Here is a 20,781-nt window from a genome sequence, read left to right on the forward strand (position 1 = left end):
CTTTCAAATTACGATTTACTCCTCATATTTCCCCACAATTTAGTGGTTCTGACCCGTATTTGCTTCCTTAGAGGTTATGATATTGTTATTGCTATAAGTTATAATATGATTTTACTTGCTTTTTAAACCTGTTTACATCTGTATATATGTATGTGGCATATACTATATACATGTCTAAGTGTGTGGCTAGATAGATAGAAAATATAATCATAATTTTTCCTGTTACATCTGTGTATGTTGTACATAATTATTACTTAACATTACACACATGCATTTACCAGTATAAAATGTACAATAAATTATGGAAAAGATAGCCCACTATAAAACAAATACTGTAACATAACAAGTGTGTACAGTTTAGCTATTTTGAGAATCAGAAAGCTGTAGGCTACAGTTGTTCCCATTTTTCAAATGTACTTTATTTTCTTTTTATACATATTTAATGAGCACTGTTGGAGGGAGCCTGAGATCTAAGATTTCGATTGCCATTGACTGCTTCTCTATCAGCTAATTGTTCATATGCTAATAAATAACTGGAAACATGATGTTTGCTCTGAAATTTGTGCCATAAAAGTGCTTCATTTTATAAATCTCTGTCCTTCTGATATTATGAATGTAATGATTACCCAAGGAGGCTACGCAGGTCGAGAGGTCAAGTACAGTTGATTAATTGATTAGTTCACTGACAGATAATGGATTGACAACTATTTTAATAACTGAATCATTGTTTAAGCCATTTTTAAAGGATTTTGTCCCAGTTTCACAAATTTGAATTGGCTGGTTTTTCTTGCCCTATATTGGAGTAATTTGAATACTGGTTTGCTGCACACTCAGTTCAGCTCTGGTTTAGAGCTGACACCATGAAATATGGTCCCTCCAATTCTGCAAAGTGAAATAGTACCATATGTCAGAAGTGTGGAGTCACATAACTTGGGCTTGGACAGACTCGGGTCATAAATTTGATGATTTAAGACTCAACTTGACAAAATCAAAAATGACTTGCAACTTGACTTGCAGTGACTCATGACTTTACTTAGACTTGGGCCTTTCGAATTAAAAATACTGAACTTCCACCATGCTAATGTGGGAAGAGAAAGTTGTGGACATTTTTTCAATATGAGATTAATTAAATTCAAGACGGAACCGAAACATGCAGAATTCATTCTGTATGAAAGAACAATGTCAGCACAACCTTTTTTAGAGTAACTCCAGTCGCACTTGTTTTAACAAACTTGTTTTTAGGAATAAGAACAAATTTTAAAAAGTTGGCCTGTTTATGATTTTTTTTTTTTTTTGCAGGAAACAAACTAAAAGTTGCTCAGAGGCTGAGACTGGGCCTGGTTAACTTGTCTTACAGGCCAACAAAAGATTTTCTGAGATCTAAAAATATGTAAAATAAATGTAGTAATGAAAAGGAATCAACTTATAACGCGCACAACCTTATGATTAAAATGATCACAGTGAACAAATAAAAGTGCGGTCAACAAAAAATAAGGCGCACCACTCACCCTCTCTCCGACTAAAAAGATGAGATGCTATGAATAGATTATAAATGTCACCGCCTCTATCCATAATATCCTCCTGAGACCCTGTATCCTCATATGAGGACATCGCATTTTAGGTTTACTTGATCTTATACTCCATTCTACTTAACTTAGACCTGTTATCCTTGTCTGTGGACACTATTTTGTCCCATCTAGTGGCAGTAAGAGCACATGGTAAGAGCAGCCATCTCTGCCAAGTCAGTCTGCAGCTGATCCCTACACAAGAGTGGACATGGTCCGAAACCTGATCAGATTTGATTATTGAAACTTGTTTATTTATAATCATTAATGTTTGTAGTTTGATATGGCAACGAATTTGGCCAATTTTAACAACTGCAACAAGCTAAGACACTGTTGATTAGAAAATGCTCATGTGAAGACATTGGGACTTTATTAGCTTTGACAGTGTTTAATATTATCAGGCCCTACTAATCCCAAAATAGTTAGGAGAAATTAAATATGCATACCAAACGAAAGTTCAGGTCTCAGGGGAATATCCCGAAACACTAACCAAAAACTTTTAACAATACAAAAATATAAACCATTCCAAAACTAATTAATCCTACTAATCTTACAAAATCCATTAATTTGTAAATTAATTCATGGCTCCTACAAAAGTAGTAGTAGTATCCATGTATTCATTCTTAATTATTAAGATTGGACATTAGAAAATACGAGCTGGTGGAATAGTACATGAAGGCAGCACAGAGTTAGTGTCCTTGATAGAGTAACTTTTAGTCAGTTATACTTTTATTTTGTACATATACTGCACGTAACACATAAAACCGTACAAAAACATGTCTGCCTTAATGAATACCCGTAAAAACTGTCGATGTAGCCGACTGTAATATATTTATTGTTAGCCGTTTTTGCATGCGATACTCTAAGCGTCCACATGGTGTCGCTGTAAGGACAGTTATACACGTCTTATTCATTGTCAACATCCGGCGACACGTCTCTGCTCAACAGGGCACCGCTGAACCGTCTGATACATCTTTTACTGATTTTAACCAGTCCAGACTTTTCATTTAAAGACAATGTCGTGTCTTTAACCCTTCCTAACAAACTGTGAGTCAGTTTAAAGAGTAGTTAACCCGCGGCGCTTCAGCCCAGAGCTCCAGATGGGGGAGGTGAGGAAGCTGCAGAAGAAGTTGAGACAGATTGGAAATCTGGAAATAAAAATCAGTCTTACCCCAGAGGAGAGATTCAAGGTACAGAAAACACTTCATCTGCCTTTCTGTCCCAGTGTGAACTGCGTGTGTAACCTGTGTAACTCCTGCAAATCCTGAATAGATTTCCCCCAGGTGTGACAATAGCCAGGTTATAACTGCAGCCTTTACTACGGAGCAAACACACATTCAGCCCAAATAAGACATTACATCTTCAACAACATTCAGTAGAGTAGAGCTGCATATTCATACACCACTGAAGTATTACAGTGCATCAGATCTGGCACATAGTAGCCAGGCTCACATGGTTAAATAAAGATGATGTTTTTTCATGGTGTTCTGTGATGCTACTTAAAGTTATGAAGCAAGGCATCTTAAACTAGGAATAACAGTGTTGATGTCATAGTGAAGAAAAATATGTGATTAACATGAATAAATTATAATGGTGGAATAATTAATTTGACAGCTTTCGCCCTAGGAGTCTGGGAGATCAGAAGCTTGTCACGTAGAGCATCAGAAAAAATAATTATCAGGAACTTCAGGAGAGCCTCAGTATGTTAAAGGGCAGAATCTGAATTCTATAAGTTAATGCCATGCCCTACAACTGTGTCTTTTTTCTTCACTACTCTGCCCTATACCACTGTCGCCCCTAATTGGAAACAAGAGCATACATGCATACAGTGGTGTCGCACACGTCTATATTGTACAGCTCATTTTGTAGTGATGATGAAGGTTACTGGTGTAGTGCTTCTGTTAATAAGTTGCATTTCCTTTCCTTCCTTGAATTTGTAGTGCATCATAAAATGACCCATAACTAACCATTAAATCCTTGCAAAACAGAAGTAACACAATGAAAAGTTACATTACATTTTATTTGCAATGGATTATCTCCTTAGTAAAGTTACACAGAGACAGATTTTACATTTTGGGGTGAAAAGTTAGTGGATTTTAAAAGTGTTTTTGCATAAAGTTTGGAGACTCAAAAGCAGCAGTGATACATCAATAAGTACTATTCTTAAAGGGATAGTTTGGATCTGTTGAAGTGGGGTTGTATTAGCATCGTCAGTCAGCATACCCCAAGTTTGGAGAAGCAGGCTTGGGTCCAACATATAAGCTAAGGAATGTACTGCTGTGGAGGGGTCAGCAACAACTTGTATTTTAGCCACCTAAAAAATCAATATCAGTTTAAGTGTGTGCTATATTATATTTTCAGCATTTTGCCTTTCGGTCACACAGCCCCCTCTGACGGGGAAGCCATTAACGACTTCAGTTCCCCATCAATGCTCTCTCTCTCAAAGCCTCCAGACTCCATTGACATAAACAGTAATTAAAGCTCACTGAATACAAGACCTGTCTACCGCTGCTTCAGTTAGTTAGTTAGTGTTATTGTGTGACTTTGGTGAATACAAACTAACCCTTTTAAACACCAAAGTCACACTATAACAAACAAACTAACAGATCCAGACAGCTTTAAATCAGCAGCTCCTGCGTCCAATGACATTAAATCACTGTTTTTCTTAATGGAGTCTGCCTGACATTAAGGTAAAGCAGTAAAAATAAACTTCATATAGCAGACACTTGAACTCATATTGCTTTTATTTTAGGTGGCTAAAATACGTTTTGTCGCTGACCCCTCCACAGCAGACATTATTTAGCTTCCATGTCGAACTCAAGCCTGCTTCTGTAAACTGGGGGCCGACTGACATTTACTGTATGTTATATACTGTTTATGGATGAGTATTATACAGTCCAACTTCAAACAATCTGAACTATCCTCTTAAGTACTTTTTATTTGCAGAATTTGTTCTTAACTTGAGTATTTCCATTTATGCTACTTAATACCATTACATTTTAGAATTTTTATTTCACTTTTTGCATGACTACATTTATTGGCATTGTGTATTTAAAATACAAAATATGAGTGACTGTATTCCTTTACAGTTTAAATTGGTGGTACTCTGAATGCAATTACTGTCTTTAAATTAGATTCGTTTGCTTAAGATAAGGGATAAGATAAGATACACCTTTATTGATCCCACAACTGAGAAATTACAATGTTACAGCAGTCAAAGAGAAAGAGTCAGATCAAAAATTTCAAAAATTAAACTTAAAACTTAAAAACTAGGCATGCAAAATAAAGTACAAAAATACAAGAAAGGCAATAAATAATAATAATAATAATAATCAGAAGTGGATAATAATGAGCAGTGAATATAAATGAGCAGTGGATTAAAGAGAGCACATCTAGTGATTCGTTTTATTTGCTCTAAAATTTATTGTGGCACAAATTTTACATGAACAGATTTTTAAAAAAAGTGCAACCATTTGTGCGGCGGTAGAGATGGACAGCCAGGATGCTGCTGACATTGTGTTTTAGGCATGGAAATGTAAGACTCGGACAAATGAGCTCAACAAGACGACTTTGAAATATTCCAAAATTAATCCAAAGTATTGAAAATATGTCACTTAATTTGGGTAATCTTATCGAATACATCGCAAATTACATTTTTAGGGCGTGTATTCAGTAATCTGTTGTGGAATTGTGGAATATGTTTTAAAAGTAATCCTCCCAATACTGCTGACAGATAAGTTTACGTGTTACTTTTCAGGTTTAAGTTTTACATAGAAAATATAGGATACATTTCTAAAATACAGTGTAATGTTACAGATTAAACTACCCAATAGTGCAGACTATTCTTACTAAAATTACTCCAAACCAAAACAGTCACCAAATAAAAATGGTGCTTATGCATTAATAATGATAATTTAATAATGTAATAGTATACAAACAGTGATTACTGTGCTGCCCAAAGAGTACTTTTGCTTTTGATGCTTTTACTTCTGTACTTTTACATTTTATTTATTTATATCCAGGTGTTTTTCCATCGAATGAGTATTTTTAAGCTGAGGTATTGCTAATGAGTGGAATATCTAAACACTACTCACAATAAACAGATTTTTATTTATTTATTTTATTGGTCAAGAGGCAGACATCCTGACTTAGTTTCCAGTAAGGGTCAAATATTTGACCTTACATTTCCCAGAACACAATGCAGTCCTGTCTTTATTGGACTGTCCCTGCAGGCTAAATGCCCAAATATTTTCAGACTCTTTGTCCCCAGTTTCAGTGATAAATTGTACTGTCTCCAAGCAGAGATAACCCTGATCAGATCACTATTACTATCATCAGCGTTTTTTCTCTCAGACTTAACAAAGCTCCACTAGAGTCGTATAAGTGTTTTCTCAATTTAAATGGTGTACCTTTATGTGTAAAACTGGTGGATTGCTCCTTTAACAGCCACTTTATGTCAAGTTGACCGGCCTGATCCACTCATTCATGCATCTTTCATAACTCACAACTCTCGACAGGAGTACGGCGTGCGTTGCCTGTTGCAGTCTAATAAATCAAGACAGGACGAGTATGTTGGTGTGTGCATATAAACAACTTGTGGTTTTAGATGGCTTTGGTTTACAACCAATCTCGTGCCTTCTTCCTTCTCAGATCTCCAGGAAGGCGGAGCTGCGTTCCAGATTGGCTGAGCTTCAGCTGCAGCTTTCTGGCCCGCAGCAAACTCTGGGGATTGTGGGAGACGGAAAAAAGGAGAAGATGAAAAGACAAGTGTAAGGAAGTGAGGGAGAGGTACCAGCAAGAGGGGGCAGATGGAGAGGAGCATAATTCTTCAAAAGCAACAACATTCACTTTGAAGCCTTTGATCTTTTTTGTATGTCTATCCAAACACACTGGAGGTCAAATACTGTCACACTTTAGTAAAATGGGAACTTTCCCGTGTTCATAACGTATCATGTAAACATCACTCAGGGATGTCATTCTCCATATTACAGCCCCTCAGGGCTTTGTGCAGATGATTAAAATCAGCATGTGTGGCTATTAACATCAAATTGAATGAAACACTCCTTCTAATACACAGACTAGAAGCTCATTAAGAAGTGCTGTATTTGTTTGTGTGGCACTCTCAGATCCTCTACAGGTATGCCCAGTGTCACTGAGGATGCCGCGTGCTGTTTGCATCTCGATTATTCATTCAGCTCTCGCTTTTCTGCACTGGCACAGGGACGATGCCCCTGAGGCCCTTCCATCACAAACGCCTCCAGCCTCCAAGATCCTTAAGGGAGAAGAGGAGTCCAAAGCTCAAGCAACGCCAGTGCCGGCTGCCAGGCAGAGGGAAACGGGAGGGGGAGCAGAGATAGGCAGACAGCAGGAAGGGACAGAGCCGGCCAGAGTGTCAGATCACTGCCGAGACGTGCCAGGAGGCTGCTCAGACTTTGACGAGGAGCAGCAACTGCGACGGGAAGGTGGGATTAATTAATAAAATTATTATCACACTTTATCCCAGGCAGTTAAAAGCACAAGGCGGTGCCCTAATTTGACATCTAAAATCAGATTACGCCTCGAGGAGTCCTAACAAGCTCATGTGGCTGCCAGTATTAAAACCAACTGGCTGCATTCGCTTCCCCGAAGACAGGACCCACGTTTTGCATCCTTGGAGCTAAATTAGCCCCACGCTTCATAGTGGCAGACTAATCCATATTGAAGAACTGTGTAGATTAACAAGCTGGGGTGCTGATGAGTCAACACTGCTAATTGGACAAATCATTTCCTTTACAGAAGCTGAATTTGCATCCCTCAAATCGTCCTGGGAGAAGGCAAAGTTTCGCCTGAGGCTGCTGGAGGGTCACAATGACATCGTCACCTGTGTGGTTGCTGTTGACAACCTGGTGGTTTCTGGAAGGTAAAGCAGTGAGAGAAGCCCCGATTTGCATAATGGATGTGCAAAGTGAACATTTCACCTAATTTATCACTTAATATGCTCCCGCTCTCTCCCTCGCTGTCTGACATATTTGTTTTTCTTCCCCCGCCCCCGATGGCTCGGCGCAAATCTCTCGCGATTTATGTCGAGCGGCTTTTAACTTTGCTTGTTTTCACCTTCTCTCACTCCCCGCCCTCCTGCACCCTCTCTTTCTCACTCTGCACGTCTTCCCCCCCCTCGAAGCCGAGACACGACGGTGAAGGTGTGGCACGTTCCCACGGCAACGGAGCACAAGAACCTGGGGGGTCACACTGGTGGGGTCACCTGTCTGTCTGCGCCTCCCCCTGAGTACTGCAAGAGGCTGGGTGAGGACACACATACATCCACGTCTTTACATGTGCGCCGACTACAGCTGAGTAATGCCGGTGTCCTGCGGTCTGGTAATTATAGGAGCAGTTCATCAGATCAGCCCCAGTGAGAGATAACCTCAGCAGACACTTTAGAGAGTTCACTGTCTGTCTGGAGCAGGCAGCCTTCCATCACTTGAACTCCAACGCCCTCCCCAGCTCTCCTCCTACACTCCCTGTCCACCTGCCTCCCCAACTTAAAATACCGAGTCGAGAAGTGCGGTGCATAGATGATGCAGCTGAACTAATAGTCACACTCTGTTCGTACACTAATTGCTTGTTTATGTTCATAAATTATGACTATTCTCTTTTTGCTTCTTCCTTGCAGTCTGTCCCATTTTTTTACATCATCACTTATTTACAGCTTCCTCTCAGCTTAATCTTTTTTGTCCTCTTCTCTCTCTCTCTTTTTCTGATCCCAATTCCTTCCTCCTCTTCCTCCTCCTCTGTCCCCTCCCTCTCTTCTGTCTGTGTTTGCCCTCTCACTAGCCTGGTCCCTGTCTTTGTCCGACAAGGAGAGGTTTATTTTGAGTGGCTCGGCAGACTGCTATGTGAAGATCTGGGCCCTGAGCATTGGTACGCTTAACCACACAAACATACACACACACACGCAGATATACATACACTGCATATATTAAGGTAGACAGAGCCTCGGGGCTCTGTCTGGGCAACGTATGTGTGTGTGTTTATGCATCGTAATCAATGTATGCCTGTGTGACTGGTGGTCTGTGCTCTGTCAGCTAAATTAGTATTTTCCTGTTCCCTCCAGGGCAGTGTGTTAAATCTGTCTACACGTTCAACGCTGTGACTGCACTCTGCTTCGTGCCAGAGGACGATGGCTACATCATCACTGGATCAGGTGTGTTTCTGTGTGGAACGAGTTTGTGACACAGTGAGCAGAATAATTGGAGATAGGCACTGTGGCATCACATCATATTTGTATTTCTATCGGCCTCTGTACATGCATGTGCTTTGAAGGAGACATCTTTACTAATACGTAGGCATCATCTGCCAGCGAGTTAGTGAGTGTAGCACGGGGCTATTGGGCCGAATCGGAGAGATGGAGGCACACAGATTAGGCAGTCAGGCTCAGGTGGGTCGACCGTGACCAACAATAATGACTGCCAGCCGCCTGTCAGCACACGTTAACCTCACACTCTGTCACCCCTCAGACGGGGGGAAAGTTCAAGCCTGGAGCTGGCACACTTTCGAAAACTGCCAGTCAATCAACGCTCACCAGGAAGCAGTCACCTCCGTCCAGGTGGGTGGGTCACACCTATGTGATGTGCTGTCCACACTGAGGATGCTCAGCCTATTTTTAACGGCTGGCACAAAAAAAAAAAAAACACGCAGATTTTTCTCTCTGTGTAGAAGCTGTCTAAAGTAGTGTTAGAACTCTTGATTATTAATTTGTCAAAAAAGCCTTTCTTTAGAAAATCTAACGACTATATTTTCGCGCTCTTATCCTCACAGAAGCTTTCCTTGTTTATTGCTTTCAAATGGAAATCAAAGATATTTGTTGAGATGTAAGCCGTGGAGCTCGGCCAGTTTTAGAAAGCATACTGTACATATTTTGAGCTAAAAAGCCTTTTCATGAATATTGAAATCCAGAGCTGCATGTGCACATTTTTTTTTTTTCAATTTGCAATCACGAAAATATGCCTACAGCATTAAAGCGTGGCGCATCATTGTCATCCTCTTTGTTGTTTATCATGCAAAGCGCACAATCCATTTATAACCAGCAGCGGCTCAGAAACATACATTTTGAAACTGTTCACACTTCTTTTCCATTTACACAAACATACATACACTCTCTCTCTCTTTTTGTGTGTTTCTATCTCTCTCTCACACGCACACATACACACACACACTGGGTAAAGACTCAGATCACCATGACAACCATGCCTCCTATGCCCTCCACAGTCTCAGGGTCCGCTGGTGTTCAGCGGTTCAGCCGAGGGAGGGGTGTGTGTGTGGGAGAACCGGTGTTCGGATCGAGACCCCCTGAGGCTGCTTCACCACTGGGGCGACCAGGTGACGGGCTGCGGAGGGGAGCCGGGCGGACGTCTGACCCTCAGCCCGCGAGGGGACAGGGTGTTTTTGGCTTATGGTCGAGCCTGGCTCAAGATCCTGCACTGGAGGACTGGTGAGCTGTGGAATGGAGTGGAAAGTGTGTGTGTGTGTGTGTGTGTGTGTGTGTGTGTGTGTGTGTGTGTGTGTGTGTGCGCGCACGCGTGCCAGGATGATTGAAAAAGGAAGGTAGATGAAGGAACATTTGCATAATCCTTCCACCTAACATCTGTCCAATTATCACAGGAGCCATGTCCAGACTGACCAATCACAACAGCATCACTGGGGTAACAGATTGTGTTCACCAGACAGGAGGCCTCCTAATTGGCTCCTGCTATGATCTGGCGAATGGAGAGAGCTCGCTAAATTGTGAGTCGCTGAGCAAACCAAGTGCAACCAGAAGTAACCCCGCTCCACTCTGAGAGAGTGACAGCACAATCAGGACTTAAGACCAAATCAAAAGCACTTTGTTTGCCTCTGTTGACCTCCGTCTCCCTCTCCTCCTTCTAGTATTCTCTCTGCCCCAGTGCCGCTACCTGGCCTCTCTGACCTGGCCCGACGCCCCCAGAATCCTCTGCTTTGCGGCGTGGACCACAGGGAGCGGAGACCACCGGTGGGTCACCGGAGGTCATGACCTCATTGTATGGGAGCAGCTCCCCAGTTCTGCGAAGCAGAGGTGGGCGCAGTACACATCAACACCACTCAGATAAAAAAGATTTTAAACTGCTCAATTATGTTTCTTATTTGCATAACTCTTCCAAGGTCAACTGCATTGCTAATTCAAAATCTATACTGGGATTTATAAGGTGCTAATGAGTGTAACTGATTTTAACACACACTTCGATTGATATTAGGTGTTTAATTATTTGTGGTGTGAATGTTGAAAGGGGTGATGTCACAGCGAAGAGAGACAGTCGGTTGGAGTCCTGCTTGCTGGAGTCGGAGGGGGACACAGAGGATGATGAGGAGACTGATGGTACACACACACACACACACACACACACACACACACACTGCAATTTCACACATTTTCATGTCTTCATTTACTGACTGGCACGTTTAATGAGAAAGCGTGAAATTGCAGACTCATACTATCGTGTTCGCTCCAGATGATGCATGTTGTGACGAATCCTAGTGACCTCCTTGTCAAATTTAGATTACGAGGATGATGGTGACAACAATGAAGGACAAGACGGACGGTCTGGTGGTGCGGAGGACGGAGGGTCTGGCTCGTGGTTGCGCTGCGTTCTCCAGTGAGTGCTGGTTTCTCATGCTGAGGACACCACGGCCTGCAGCCATGAAGAGGAAATGAGAGGGTGGGAGCGTAGTGACAGCGGAGGAGGGTGCAGGGGAGCGAAGTGTGACAGACTGAGTGTCTGAGAGGGGAGCGTATGGATGGAGACAGTGAGTGTGTGTGTGTATGTGTGTGAGTGATAGGCAGATTGTTTTCTATGTAAATATTATTTCCACATACAATAAAGCTGTCACCCTGTGACTCTCACCTCCAGAATTTGCATCTCTTGTTGTCTCTTTTTTATTTCAACCTGACCCTGACTCTTCTTCAAACACCAGTTCATCACCCTGCTCTGCCGGAGCAACCTGTCTAAATGAATGTAAATGAAATTTTATTCCAATCTTTATTCCTTGCCCTCCTCTTCTTCTTCCTCTTTGCTGTCTGTCTCTTTCTCTCTGGGGTGTCCTTGCCTGTTTTTGTAAACATAATTGAAGAGTTTTTTAACCTCCAGCCTTTACAATGAGCTTACCAATGTCGTCCCCAGTATCATTTCTGTTTGCCTCGTCAAATTCATTTCTTTTCCTCTGCGTCCATTTAATTGAACCAGTTTTTTTATTTAAAAAAAAACAACACGTAATTAGCATTTAAATCTCTTTCCTACAGTCTCTTGCCCTCCCTACATCGCTCTCTCTCCCCTCTCTTACTCTAGCAGACTCTACATGTCTCAGTCGCTAAGGCAACCGATGCTTTTTTTTCCTCCTCTCACTTGCTCTCTGTATCTCCCCCTTTCTCTCTGTCTCCCTCTCTCATTCCCTCTCTCCACTGCCAGAGGTAGGCATGATAACTGATATGTGTCGGTGTGTGTGTGTGTGTGTGTGTGTCTCTATGTCCGTCTCCCGGTGCGCTCGCGTGTCTCTTAAGTGACATTTCTGTGGCATTTAGGCAGCAGTTTGTGGACGGGAAGTTGCCTCTCTCTGCTCAAAGTGCCATATAGAGTATTGGCTCCATGCATGACGCTTCTAATGATGATTAATGCGCTGTGCTGCTCAGGTGTGTGCACTGTAATTGTGTGTGAGAGAGCAGAACAGACAATGAGTATGTACTTCTGGGTGTTTTTCAATGCAGATGTGGATCCTGGATAAACATGTGGCGCATAATTGAGCGTTAAATTTAAAAGCCTGGGGGAGTCTGTGAATGATTTTCTTTTTTTAAATGACAGAGTTGGCGTTCTGCCAATACTCTTTGCTGGTGTCTATGTTTACATGGTTTTTATCTGGCAACATAAAAGAAGGAGAAAAAAAGCTGGACCCTCCCCTTTCTCTCCCTCTCTATCTATCTCTCTCCTGCCCCTCTGTCCTATCTTACAGAGAGAGATGATCGGAGGAGCGGAGTCTCAGTGAACAGAGCGAAGCGATGGAGAGATGGTAAGATGGATAGTAACTGAGGTGAAGGAGGGATGTATGGGGTGCAGATACATAAAATGTCACTCTGAGTGATGGCTGGCATAAGAATCAATTTCTGGGCTGATGAGGTCGTGCAGGACGCCTGTGGACACCACATTTTCTCAGATAACTTCTGTGTCACTCCTCCACCTCTCATTCTTTCTCCTCCACTTCTCTTCCAGCTCCATCTCTCCTGTCGCACGACTGACCGCCCTCCGCTGCCTCGTCTCCCTCCTCCTGGTTGCTCTGGTGACACAGCCCTCCACCTGTAACCGTGACGACAGCGAGGGCGAGGAGCAGGTGGACGCCCTGTCTGTCCAGCTGTCCGTCACGGCCCAGGTCACACCCACCCCTCTGTGGGCGGTGGACTGGGGTCCCACGCAGCCTCTGGAGGAAGAGACCTACCACTTCCTCTCCAGCCAGGAAACTGACCCCCTGCACCAGCATGGGAACCAGCTGGAGGCAAGCACCGCCAAGTCAGACTGGCCTGCAAGCGTGCAGCCCCGGGAGGAGGCACCGCTGGAGTCTAAGGACCAGGAGGGAGTGGAGGATGGAGGGACGGAGGCGGAGGAGACGGAGCCTGAGGAAGGTGGGCATCAGGACGTGCACATGAGGGATTTCTAAATAAAGGTGGCCATGTGAGCACACACACATACCACAAGTCCTCCAGGGAATTAGCTGTCACCAGGGTGAAGGCTGCTGCGTGCAGCCGGCTGTGTCTGTGGCGGGGAATGCCTAATAAAGTTCTCATCACTCACAGGGAGGAATTGGCCGCTGTCAAAATGCAAGATACAGAGAAGACGTCATGGGATTGGTGTTATAGTTGGAGGCCAGCGTCTCGCACATCCAATTTCATGTTTCAGCTGGCTTCATTGATTTCTTCTCTTGTTCTGGATACAATTATACACGGTCATGGTCTGAGATTGGTAATTGCACGAGTATTTGTATGTGTGTATGTGTGTGTGTGTTACAGTGGACCCTCAGTTCTACGTCACCGTGACCATCTCCTCGCTGCTCATCCTGACGGCAGTCGTCATTACAGCCAAACTCTGGTAGGAACACAAACTTTCTCCTTCTAAAATATGATGTGTGTGTGTGTATGTGTGTGTGTGTGTGTGTGTGTGTGTGTGTGTGTGTGTGTGTGTGTAGCCGCATAATATAAAAAGGGCATTGCTGAATAAGAGTGAATGATGAGCAAACTTTTCCTCTATGAGCTAAAGACCTGGCTCACAGCAGGTGTGCAGCACTGATTCTTCTCAGTCAAAGGTTTTTTTTTCCAATGGCAAAGTATGTGGATTTGACATTTTCTCATTTTAAGAGCACACACAGCGAGATGCAGAGCCTCAATACAAGATGCCTCGCTTAAAGGTCCCATGTGTAGGATTTAGGGGCATCTATTGGCAGGAATGGTATATAAATTCAGGATATATTTTCTCAAGTGTATAATCATCTGAAGATAAGAATCATGTTTTCTCTACCTTAGAATGAGTTGTTTATGTATACATACAGAGCAGGTCCTCTCTACGGAGTCCGCCATGTTGTTTCTACAGTAGCCCAGAACGGACAAACCAAACACTGGTTTAAGATAGGGCCATTCACATTTTGGTTTCAGCTACTGTAGTTTTCCTACCGCTTGGCACATGGGAGAAGTTTGAGTTCTGCAACCTCACAGCCAGATGCCACTAAATCCTACACACTACACCTTTAATATAATGGAATTGGATTTCTAAATTGGACTCTTTAAGACTGAGAGTTTGAGGTTAAATGAGGTGCTTTGTGTTAAAGCATTTTGTTAACCTCCTGGCTCTGAGAAAGGTGATTTTTTTAAAAGAACAATGCATCTTACTCAAAGCACAGATGTGTTGAGGTCGATTGTTGATTATGTAAAACAGAAGTTCCCAACTTGGGGGTCAGGACCCCCTAAGGGGTCACGAGATGATCATCAAGATAGGAAAGCACAAGAAACATATTTCTGCTACACAAAAGTGAGTTCATTTGTCAGACTTTACTTTAGTTGTTGCTTTTTTTCATGTGATTTGCTGGATATTATACTTCTTCAGCATCAAAATAATCTTAGAGGGATTAATCGTTCTTTTGTTGACTTAGTCATAATCCATAGACATATTCAAACACCGAGGATGAGTCACGGGTAGACTGAGCTTAGTTTGTGTGTAGAATTTAGGGAGATACATTGGCAGTAATGGGATATAATATAATACGTATGTTTTCTTTAGTGCATAATCACCTGAAAGTAAGAGTAATTGTGTTTTTGTTACCTTAGAATGAGCCGTTTATATCTACATAGGGAGCGGGTCCTCGTCCATTGAGATCGCCATGTTGCGCCAATGTTTCTACAGTAGCCCAGAAAGGACAAACCAAACACTGGCTCCAGATAGGACTATCAGTGTTTTTGCGTTGGCCACTGTAGTTAGCAGTTCCTGCTAACGCTGATTTTTTAACATGAAACTGCTTTATTCAGTGTTTTTACAGGTTTAAATCACTGGGTCCATTTGTTTTGAAGCGGAAGAGACCTCTAGGGATAATTCAGCTCGTGGTAAAAACCTGCTTAATGACTTGATCTTATGTTATCAGAAAAAAAAAGCTGAGCATGCATCAGCAGGTGCTGAGCTTGTGACTCTTCTCCGACATGACGAACAGTGTAGGAGAAACAGATTTCTAACGTGAAACCATTTTATCAAGTGTTTGTAGCAGTTTGAATCACCTTGTGCAGGTGTTTTGGAGAGGGAGAGACCTCTGCAGATAATTTGGCTCTTGGTAAAAAACAACAACTCCTCAACAGTGAACACTGAAGGAATTCTAACCAGGGGAAGTTTTAGCTGGTTGCAATCTGCAGTCCTCACTGCTAGATGCCACTAAATTCTACACACTCGACCTTTAGGTGGCAAAATATATTGGGAACAACTGACAAGAGTTGAGTTAGGGCTGTGCATTCGTGTTAAGAGATTGGAGTGTTCTGTGTTTTGAAAAATGGGGCTGAGGGAACTGCTAAAATTAAAGACTAGCCCCATTATTACCCACTGATGGGTCAAGATGAAAGAAGGGAAGTGCAGGGATTTATGAAGATGCCAGATGAAGATAAGACCCTGATAGTTTCAGATGTGTTTGCATGTGCACACTGGTCTGCTCGCCTGTTGTTTATGATTACGTAATGTGTCCACATACAGTATTTCCTCCTTAAAGCGAGTGCTGAGTAATTGCTTACTAATGGCTTTATTAACAACACTTGTGCTCCTGAAAGTCACAGTTGGCACAGATGTGTCATTTAGTGCCATTAGAGTTGCAATGATTAAACATTCGCTATAGCCATTAGAATGGAACTGGAGGCAGGAAACAGATCTGTTGGCTCACAGGCTCGAGCAATAACATGGCGTCACTGGTGTCAGTGTGCTTTAACAGCCATTAAACCTCTGGGTTGGTGGGTTTCTGTGTATGTTTCAGTCCTCGCAGGAAGTGCTCGCTGCACACATGGCCATTAGCTGGAAATGGGGAGTCATCTATGTGATGTAGTGGAGCACTTCCACGCATTACTGATCAAACCAATAACACCTAGTTTATTTGACCCCTGGGACTCCCCTCTCTTTCTCTTCCCCATATCAAACTCTTTTTTTTTTGTCAATCTCCTTTTCCGCTCTCACCCATTTACACTTTTCCTCTCCTCCTCCTTACTGTAATTCCCCTATCTGCTCATCTTACCCACATTTCTATTGTATCATAATTTTTCATTTCATTGCCTGAATCTGAATTTGTTCCCCTTCATATCTATTTTTCATACTCTCTCTTAATCTCAGTTTCGCTCCCACTCTCCTACATTATCTCCCCTCGCTCTCCCTCCCTCCTCCCACTTGGGCCTCCCTTCCCTTCGCCTCCCAGGGATTTTCCTTCTTCTTCTTCTTTTTTTTTTTTACTTTTTTTTCTTCCTCTCTTTCTGTCTCTGAATACCTGTGTTCCCTGTCTTCCTTCAGGTTCTTCGCTTACTTCCAGTTATCACCGTCGCCTTGCTCTAACACTGCCTGTCTTTGCACAGCTGGTGCTCCTCTTATCTCCCTCACCAGTCTCCTATCTCTCCCAGCACCGCCAGTCCGACTGCTGATCCACAGATAATCCTCCAGCATGCCGTGAGCTGATACACGATAAACCCTCTTTTCTCTCTGTTCCTGAGACCGGCCTTCGCTGTTGTTTCGATAACTTACTCCGCTGGCCCCCACCGCTGATGGAGGAAAACCCCACGCTGCTGCTGGTGGTTGCAAAGTGGCCTTATGAAAGTGAGAATGGCAGGGAATTCAAAACTGGAGACATGGCAGCAGCCCCCTCTCTATAGACTGGCTCGTGCCTCAGTGTCATAAATGTGTAAATAATGCCATGTGTTAGATGGAGAGAGTGTAGAGAGGGGGGTACAGATGGACTGAAATGATAGCCTATAGTGGAAATTGGCCACCGTCCAGTTCATTATGATTATAGAAGAGCGGCATATGTGCTCAGTGATTTTCCCAGCCCTAAAATCGTCAGTGTGGCTAATGTTATCAAGCGTGACGATGTTTGTGTGTATATATGTGTGTGTGCGTGTGCATATGGAGAGAAGAGTCAGCCAGAGGAAGACAGGTGTTGCTGAGGGAAGACGAGGCTGCAGGATGGCTTTTATGGCTGCGAGAACAGCTTTGTTGTGCGTCTGAGTATTCTTAAGAGCCTGAACCCGTGACTCTTGACTGTGTCTTCACCCCGGCAATGCGTCACCCCTCTGCCCATGTCTTCGCCTTGTTGCATCCTGCCCGCCTCACCCCTTCTGACTCCCACCCCCTGTCTCCTTCCCCCATTTCTCGCTCTGCCTCCCTCTCCCCCCTGACAGCGTTTTAATGAGTCCGATGAGTGCACTAATTCTCTCTCACAGTGGCAGAGTAATGTGTTCGCTGATGCTAAATGGCTCGGCTGTTCTTGATGCTCTCTGACTTTGTTTCTCCGTCTCTCACTCCCCCTCCTCTCTTTTCTCTTTATTCTGCTGTTTTTCCTTATCTGTGTCTCTGTCTGTCTCCCTTAATTTCACCCTCTCTCTCATGTCCTGCTCTCTCCCTCTCTAACCTTCTTTTACTGTTATCTGTCTCTCTCAAACTCCCAACTTTTCTTTGAGTCCTTTCATCTCTGTTTCTATTCCTGTCCCTCTTCTTCTTGGTCTCTTTTTTCCTTAATTCCCGTCTCTTCCCACCTTTCTCTTTCCTCTCATCTGTCTCCCACCCTCACCAACTCTCCCCGTCCTTCACTCTCTATCCCTTTTCCACGTGTCTCTCTGATTTTGTGCCTTCTACCACCTCCTCTCCTCTCCCTCCATCTATCTGTGTCACTATCCTCCTCTCCCAGTTACGATCGCAGCTGCTCCCAGCATCCACCCCCGCTTTCCCGTGGCGTGGCCCCCCCACTCTCCCTCGCACTCCCTCGCTCCCTCGCTTCGGAGGACAGCCGGCAGACGCTGCACAGCACCTCCTCCTCCTTCACCGACAGGGAGAGGTAATGAGTCGCCTCACCAACTCGGAGTGTGTCTAAGTCTATGAGACTGATGTGCATGTGTGAGTTCAAGTTTGCCTCTGTGTGTGAGAGTGTGTGAAGAAGCCTTATTATTACCTCCACTCCATTGTAAGGATGTAGATGGAGTATAAATGGACAGTGTCTCTGAGGAGTAGTCAGGCCTGGAGTGTTGGTGCTGCTGCTGTAAGATGTATCAGTGTTTTAAACTCCCTCTCCAGATGAGTCATAGTGGGCCCCAGCCGCCGTCCATGAGATGATGCTTTTATTCAAGGGTATTTAAAGTTAATCTCAATCAGGATAATTATAGTGCTGTACTCCAGTACTTCCTCCCCCCCCCATCAGCTTTTTCCTCCACCTTCCTCCTCTTCCTCCTTCTCTTCCGTCTCTTCTCCCTGCCGCCCTCTCGCTCCCCTGTGATGCAGCTTTCCGTTTGCGTGTACACCACTTTTCCAGCTCCAGGCCTCCCTGCTCCACTTCTCCTCTCCCCTCCTGTCTTGCCTCCCATCATCACAGCTCCCAAAGCTTCCCCCAACCCTCCCCCTCTCCTCTTTCTTTCCCTCTCACTCTTCTTCTTCTTCTGTGTCTCTTGCTGTGTCAGGATCCCGGTTGTGAACCTCTGAGGTGACTGTTTTTCCATATGGTAAACATTTCTACGGGGCCTGAGGAGGAACATCAACACGACCAGAGGGTGTGCCCGCGGCGCCGTTTTATTTTCTCTGAAACTGTGAAATGAATCCAGGGGTCCCAGGTATCCAGCCATCACAAAACTCCTCGGCTTCCCTGAGGTCTTAAAAACCCAAACACGTCCCCCCCGTGCTGCTCCATCCCTCCTTCCTTCCTTCGTGCTTGGTTATAAATTTCTTTCATGTGGCACTGCGTCACTGTAACCTGCTCCCTGTTTTCCATCCCCCCTGTATTGGCCCCAAGCTCTGCCAAGCCAACCAACCGCTCTGCGCTTCGACCCGCCATGACTAATTCACAAACAAGCAGTTTAACACACCTGCAACATCCCATTACCCCTGAAATGCCCTACCTGTGCTTCCACAGCTGCTTCCAGTGATTCAGCTGCACACGTGAAGCTGATCAGTATTCATTTTAATCCAGCGGACTGTTCTCTCATGAAATGACACTCAGTTTCACTTCAGTCGGGCAGGCTTGTGTCTGGTTCGCAAATGGTTAAAAAGCCATTCTCAGCATCTCCAAACACTGAACGGGGTATTTCACAAAGCTGTTTGGCACGGCTGTAGCCAACAGGCAATGTGTTTAACATGTCACGCTCCAAAAACTGCTGTTTATTCCCCGCTTTGGGCGCCTGAAATGCAAATAGTGTGGCTTTTTTCCTCTGCAGTGTGTAGAGGAGTCTGTTTTGTTTCAGTTTTTCCTCATGATTTGTTTTCTTAATTATCTGGCTGACGTTCACCTCTTTGTCGAGCCTTTGTGAGCACCCTCTGTTCCTGCTGGACTGTGTTAGAGGTGTGTTAAGCATAGAGTACTTCCAGCGGTGGAGATAAAATATTCAGAGCGGGAATGGATAGAAGAGGCATTCCTGTTGAAAATCAATGATTCCCGAAGGTTTTGGATGGTGCACAACAAAGACAGATTTATGTCGTCATGGAAATGAGCATCTGTGATCAAAGGACTGATGTTGCCACAACAAGGATTTTTTTTCCACCTGACAGCCAAGTATCTCAATCTGGAAAGCAAAAGCACCATAATTTCCCTTCATATCATTTTTCTGTCTTGGGAGCACCAAAGGAAAAGTAGTACATCAAGGAGCATCATTTCTGTCTCTCCGATGAATCTGCATGTATACAGTGAGAAAACCTGTGAGAGTAGTTTCAAATCTATTATTTATAAATGTCTATTTTATCTATCAGTGAGTGACGTCTTATAGAACCTTTCAAAGCCAAATGGCAGTTTGTGTTTGGCAACTTTTTCTAAGCAGCTTTGAAACATGACCCCCCCCCCCCCCCCTCCCCCTCTTACATACACACATTTCCACTACAGACATAGTGCTGGTGGCATCATGCGTGGCTCGTGCAATCCTCCAGATATCCAGTCTTGTGATTTTTTGGTAGCATTCCTGTAGAAATGTGGTCTTTCTGTACCATGGAAGTTCAATAAAGACTCAACACTGGCGTTTTAGCTTTGCGTCTCTCTGTTATTTCTATGCATGTTGAATGAATTCCCCCGGGAGCTGTGCGATCTGCAATGCTTTATGGGAAGGACAAAGCTTACACTGTGCATTTTAATAGCTACCGCTGTATCCTAATCTTTTTCTCCCTTAAGTGAACATTTAGTCCCTGGCTTGCATTGATTTTGAACCATGGGCTTGGCATTAAAAAGTGCTGCATGTGCCAATCATGTTTTTTAGCAGTGAGGAGCAGCTGAAAAGGGGGCGAAAAATAAGGCGGCTGTTTGTGTCTGAAGCTTTCCCTTATCTCCTCACCTCATATGGATTCCTCTCGCTTCAGAAAGATTAACAGCATGCTAAGCAAGAATTTCCTCTGTGTACAGTTTTTCAAACAAATGTCAATAAAATCAAGGCGGGCGCCAGAGAAGTGCCACTAGTGTGTGTTGAGATTCTCCACAAGCCTGCCGCACAGCTACT

General features: G+C 43.7%; 2 protein-coding genes across 3 annotated transcripts; both read left to right on the forward strand.

Annotated features, from left to right (window-relative positions):
• The first annotated feature begins 2,472 nt into the window (after positions 1–2,472).
• Positions 2,473–11,463, forward strand: si:ch211-154o6.3 (uncharacterized protein LOC563854 homolog). The gene is made up of 13 exons (XM_050047401.1): positions 2,473–2,755; positions 6,216–6,334; positions 6,786–7,027; positions 7,341–7,464; positions 7,726–7,847; positions 8,379–8,465; positions 8,659–8,748; positions 9,062–9,150; positions 9,813–10,035; positions 10,206–10,328; positions 10,470–10,635; positions 10,847–10,935; positions 11,116–11,463. The coding sequence occupies exons 1-13, from the start codon at positions 2,666–2,668 to the stop codon at positions 11,214–11,216; spliced, it is 1,665 nt and encodes a 554-aa protein (XP_049903358.1). The 5' UTR covers positions 2,473–2,665; the 3' UTR covers positions 11,217–11,463.
• Positions 11,464–11,998: 535 nt separating this feature from the next.
• Positions 11,999–20,290, forward strand: pianp (PILR alpha associated neural protein). 2 transcript variants are annotated; one of them, XM_050047505.1, is made up of 6 exons: positions 11,999–12,024; positions 12,561–12,617; positions 12,818–13,224; positions 13,609–13,687; positions 18,006–18,152; positions 18,769–20,290. In XM_050047505.1, the coding sequence occupies exons 2-6, from the start codon at positions 12,607–12,609 to the stop codon at positions 18,788–18,790; spliced, it is 666 nt and encodes a 221-aa protein (XP_049903462.1). In that variant the 5' UTR covers positions 11,999–12,024; positions 12,561–12,606; the 3' UTR covers positions 18,791–20,290. The 2 variants fall into 2 exon arrangements, with proteins under 2 accessions (XP_049903462.1, XP_049903464.1); XM_050047507.1 differs by lacking the exon at positions 11,999–12,024 and having other exon boundaries at positions 12,068–12,617.
• The last annotated feature ends 491 nt before the right edge of the window (positions 20,291–20,781 follow it).

The sequence above is a fragment of the Epinephelus moara genome, chromosome 6, assembly GCF_006386435.1.
Source record: "Epinephelus moara isolate mb chromosome 6, YSFRI_EMoa_1.0, whole genome shotgun sequence".
Taxonomy (NCBI): domain Eukaryota; kingdom Metazoa; phylum Chordata; class Actinopteri; order Perciformes; family Serranidae; genus Epinephelus; species Epinephelus moara.

Coding starts and splice junctions, on each gene's coding strand:
- si:ch211-154o6.3 (XM_050047401.1), top strand. CDS start 2,666: ATGGGGGAGGTGAGGAAGCTGCAGAAGAAGTTGAGACAGATTGGAAAT. Junction 7,028..7,340: donor GCAGCAACTGCGACGGGAAG/GTGGGATTAATT, acceptor TTTCCTTTACAG/AAGCTGAATTTGCATCCCTC. Junction 10,636..10,846: donor CCCAGTTCTGCGAAGCAGAG/GTGGGCGCAGTA, acceptor GAATGTTGAAAG/GGGTGATGTCACAGCGAAGA.
- pianp (XM_050047505.1), top strand. Junction 13,225..13,608: donor GGAGACGGAGCCTGAGGAAG/GTGGGCATCAGG, acceptor TGTGTGTTACAG/TGGACCCTCAGTTCTACGTC. Junction 13,688..18,005: donor GTCATTACAGCCAAACTCTG/GTAGGAACACAA, acceptor CTCCTCTCCCAG/TTACGATCGCAGCTGCTCCC.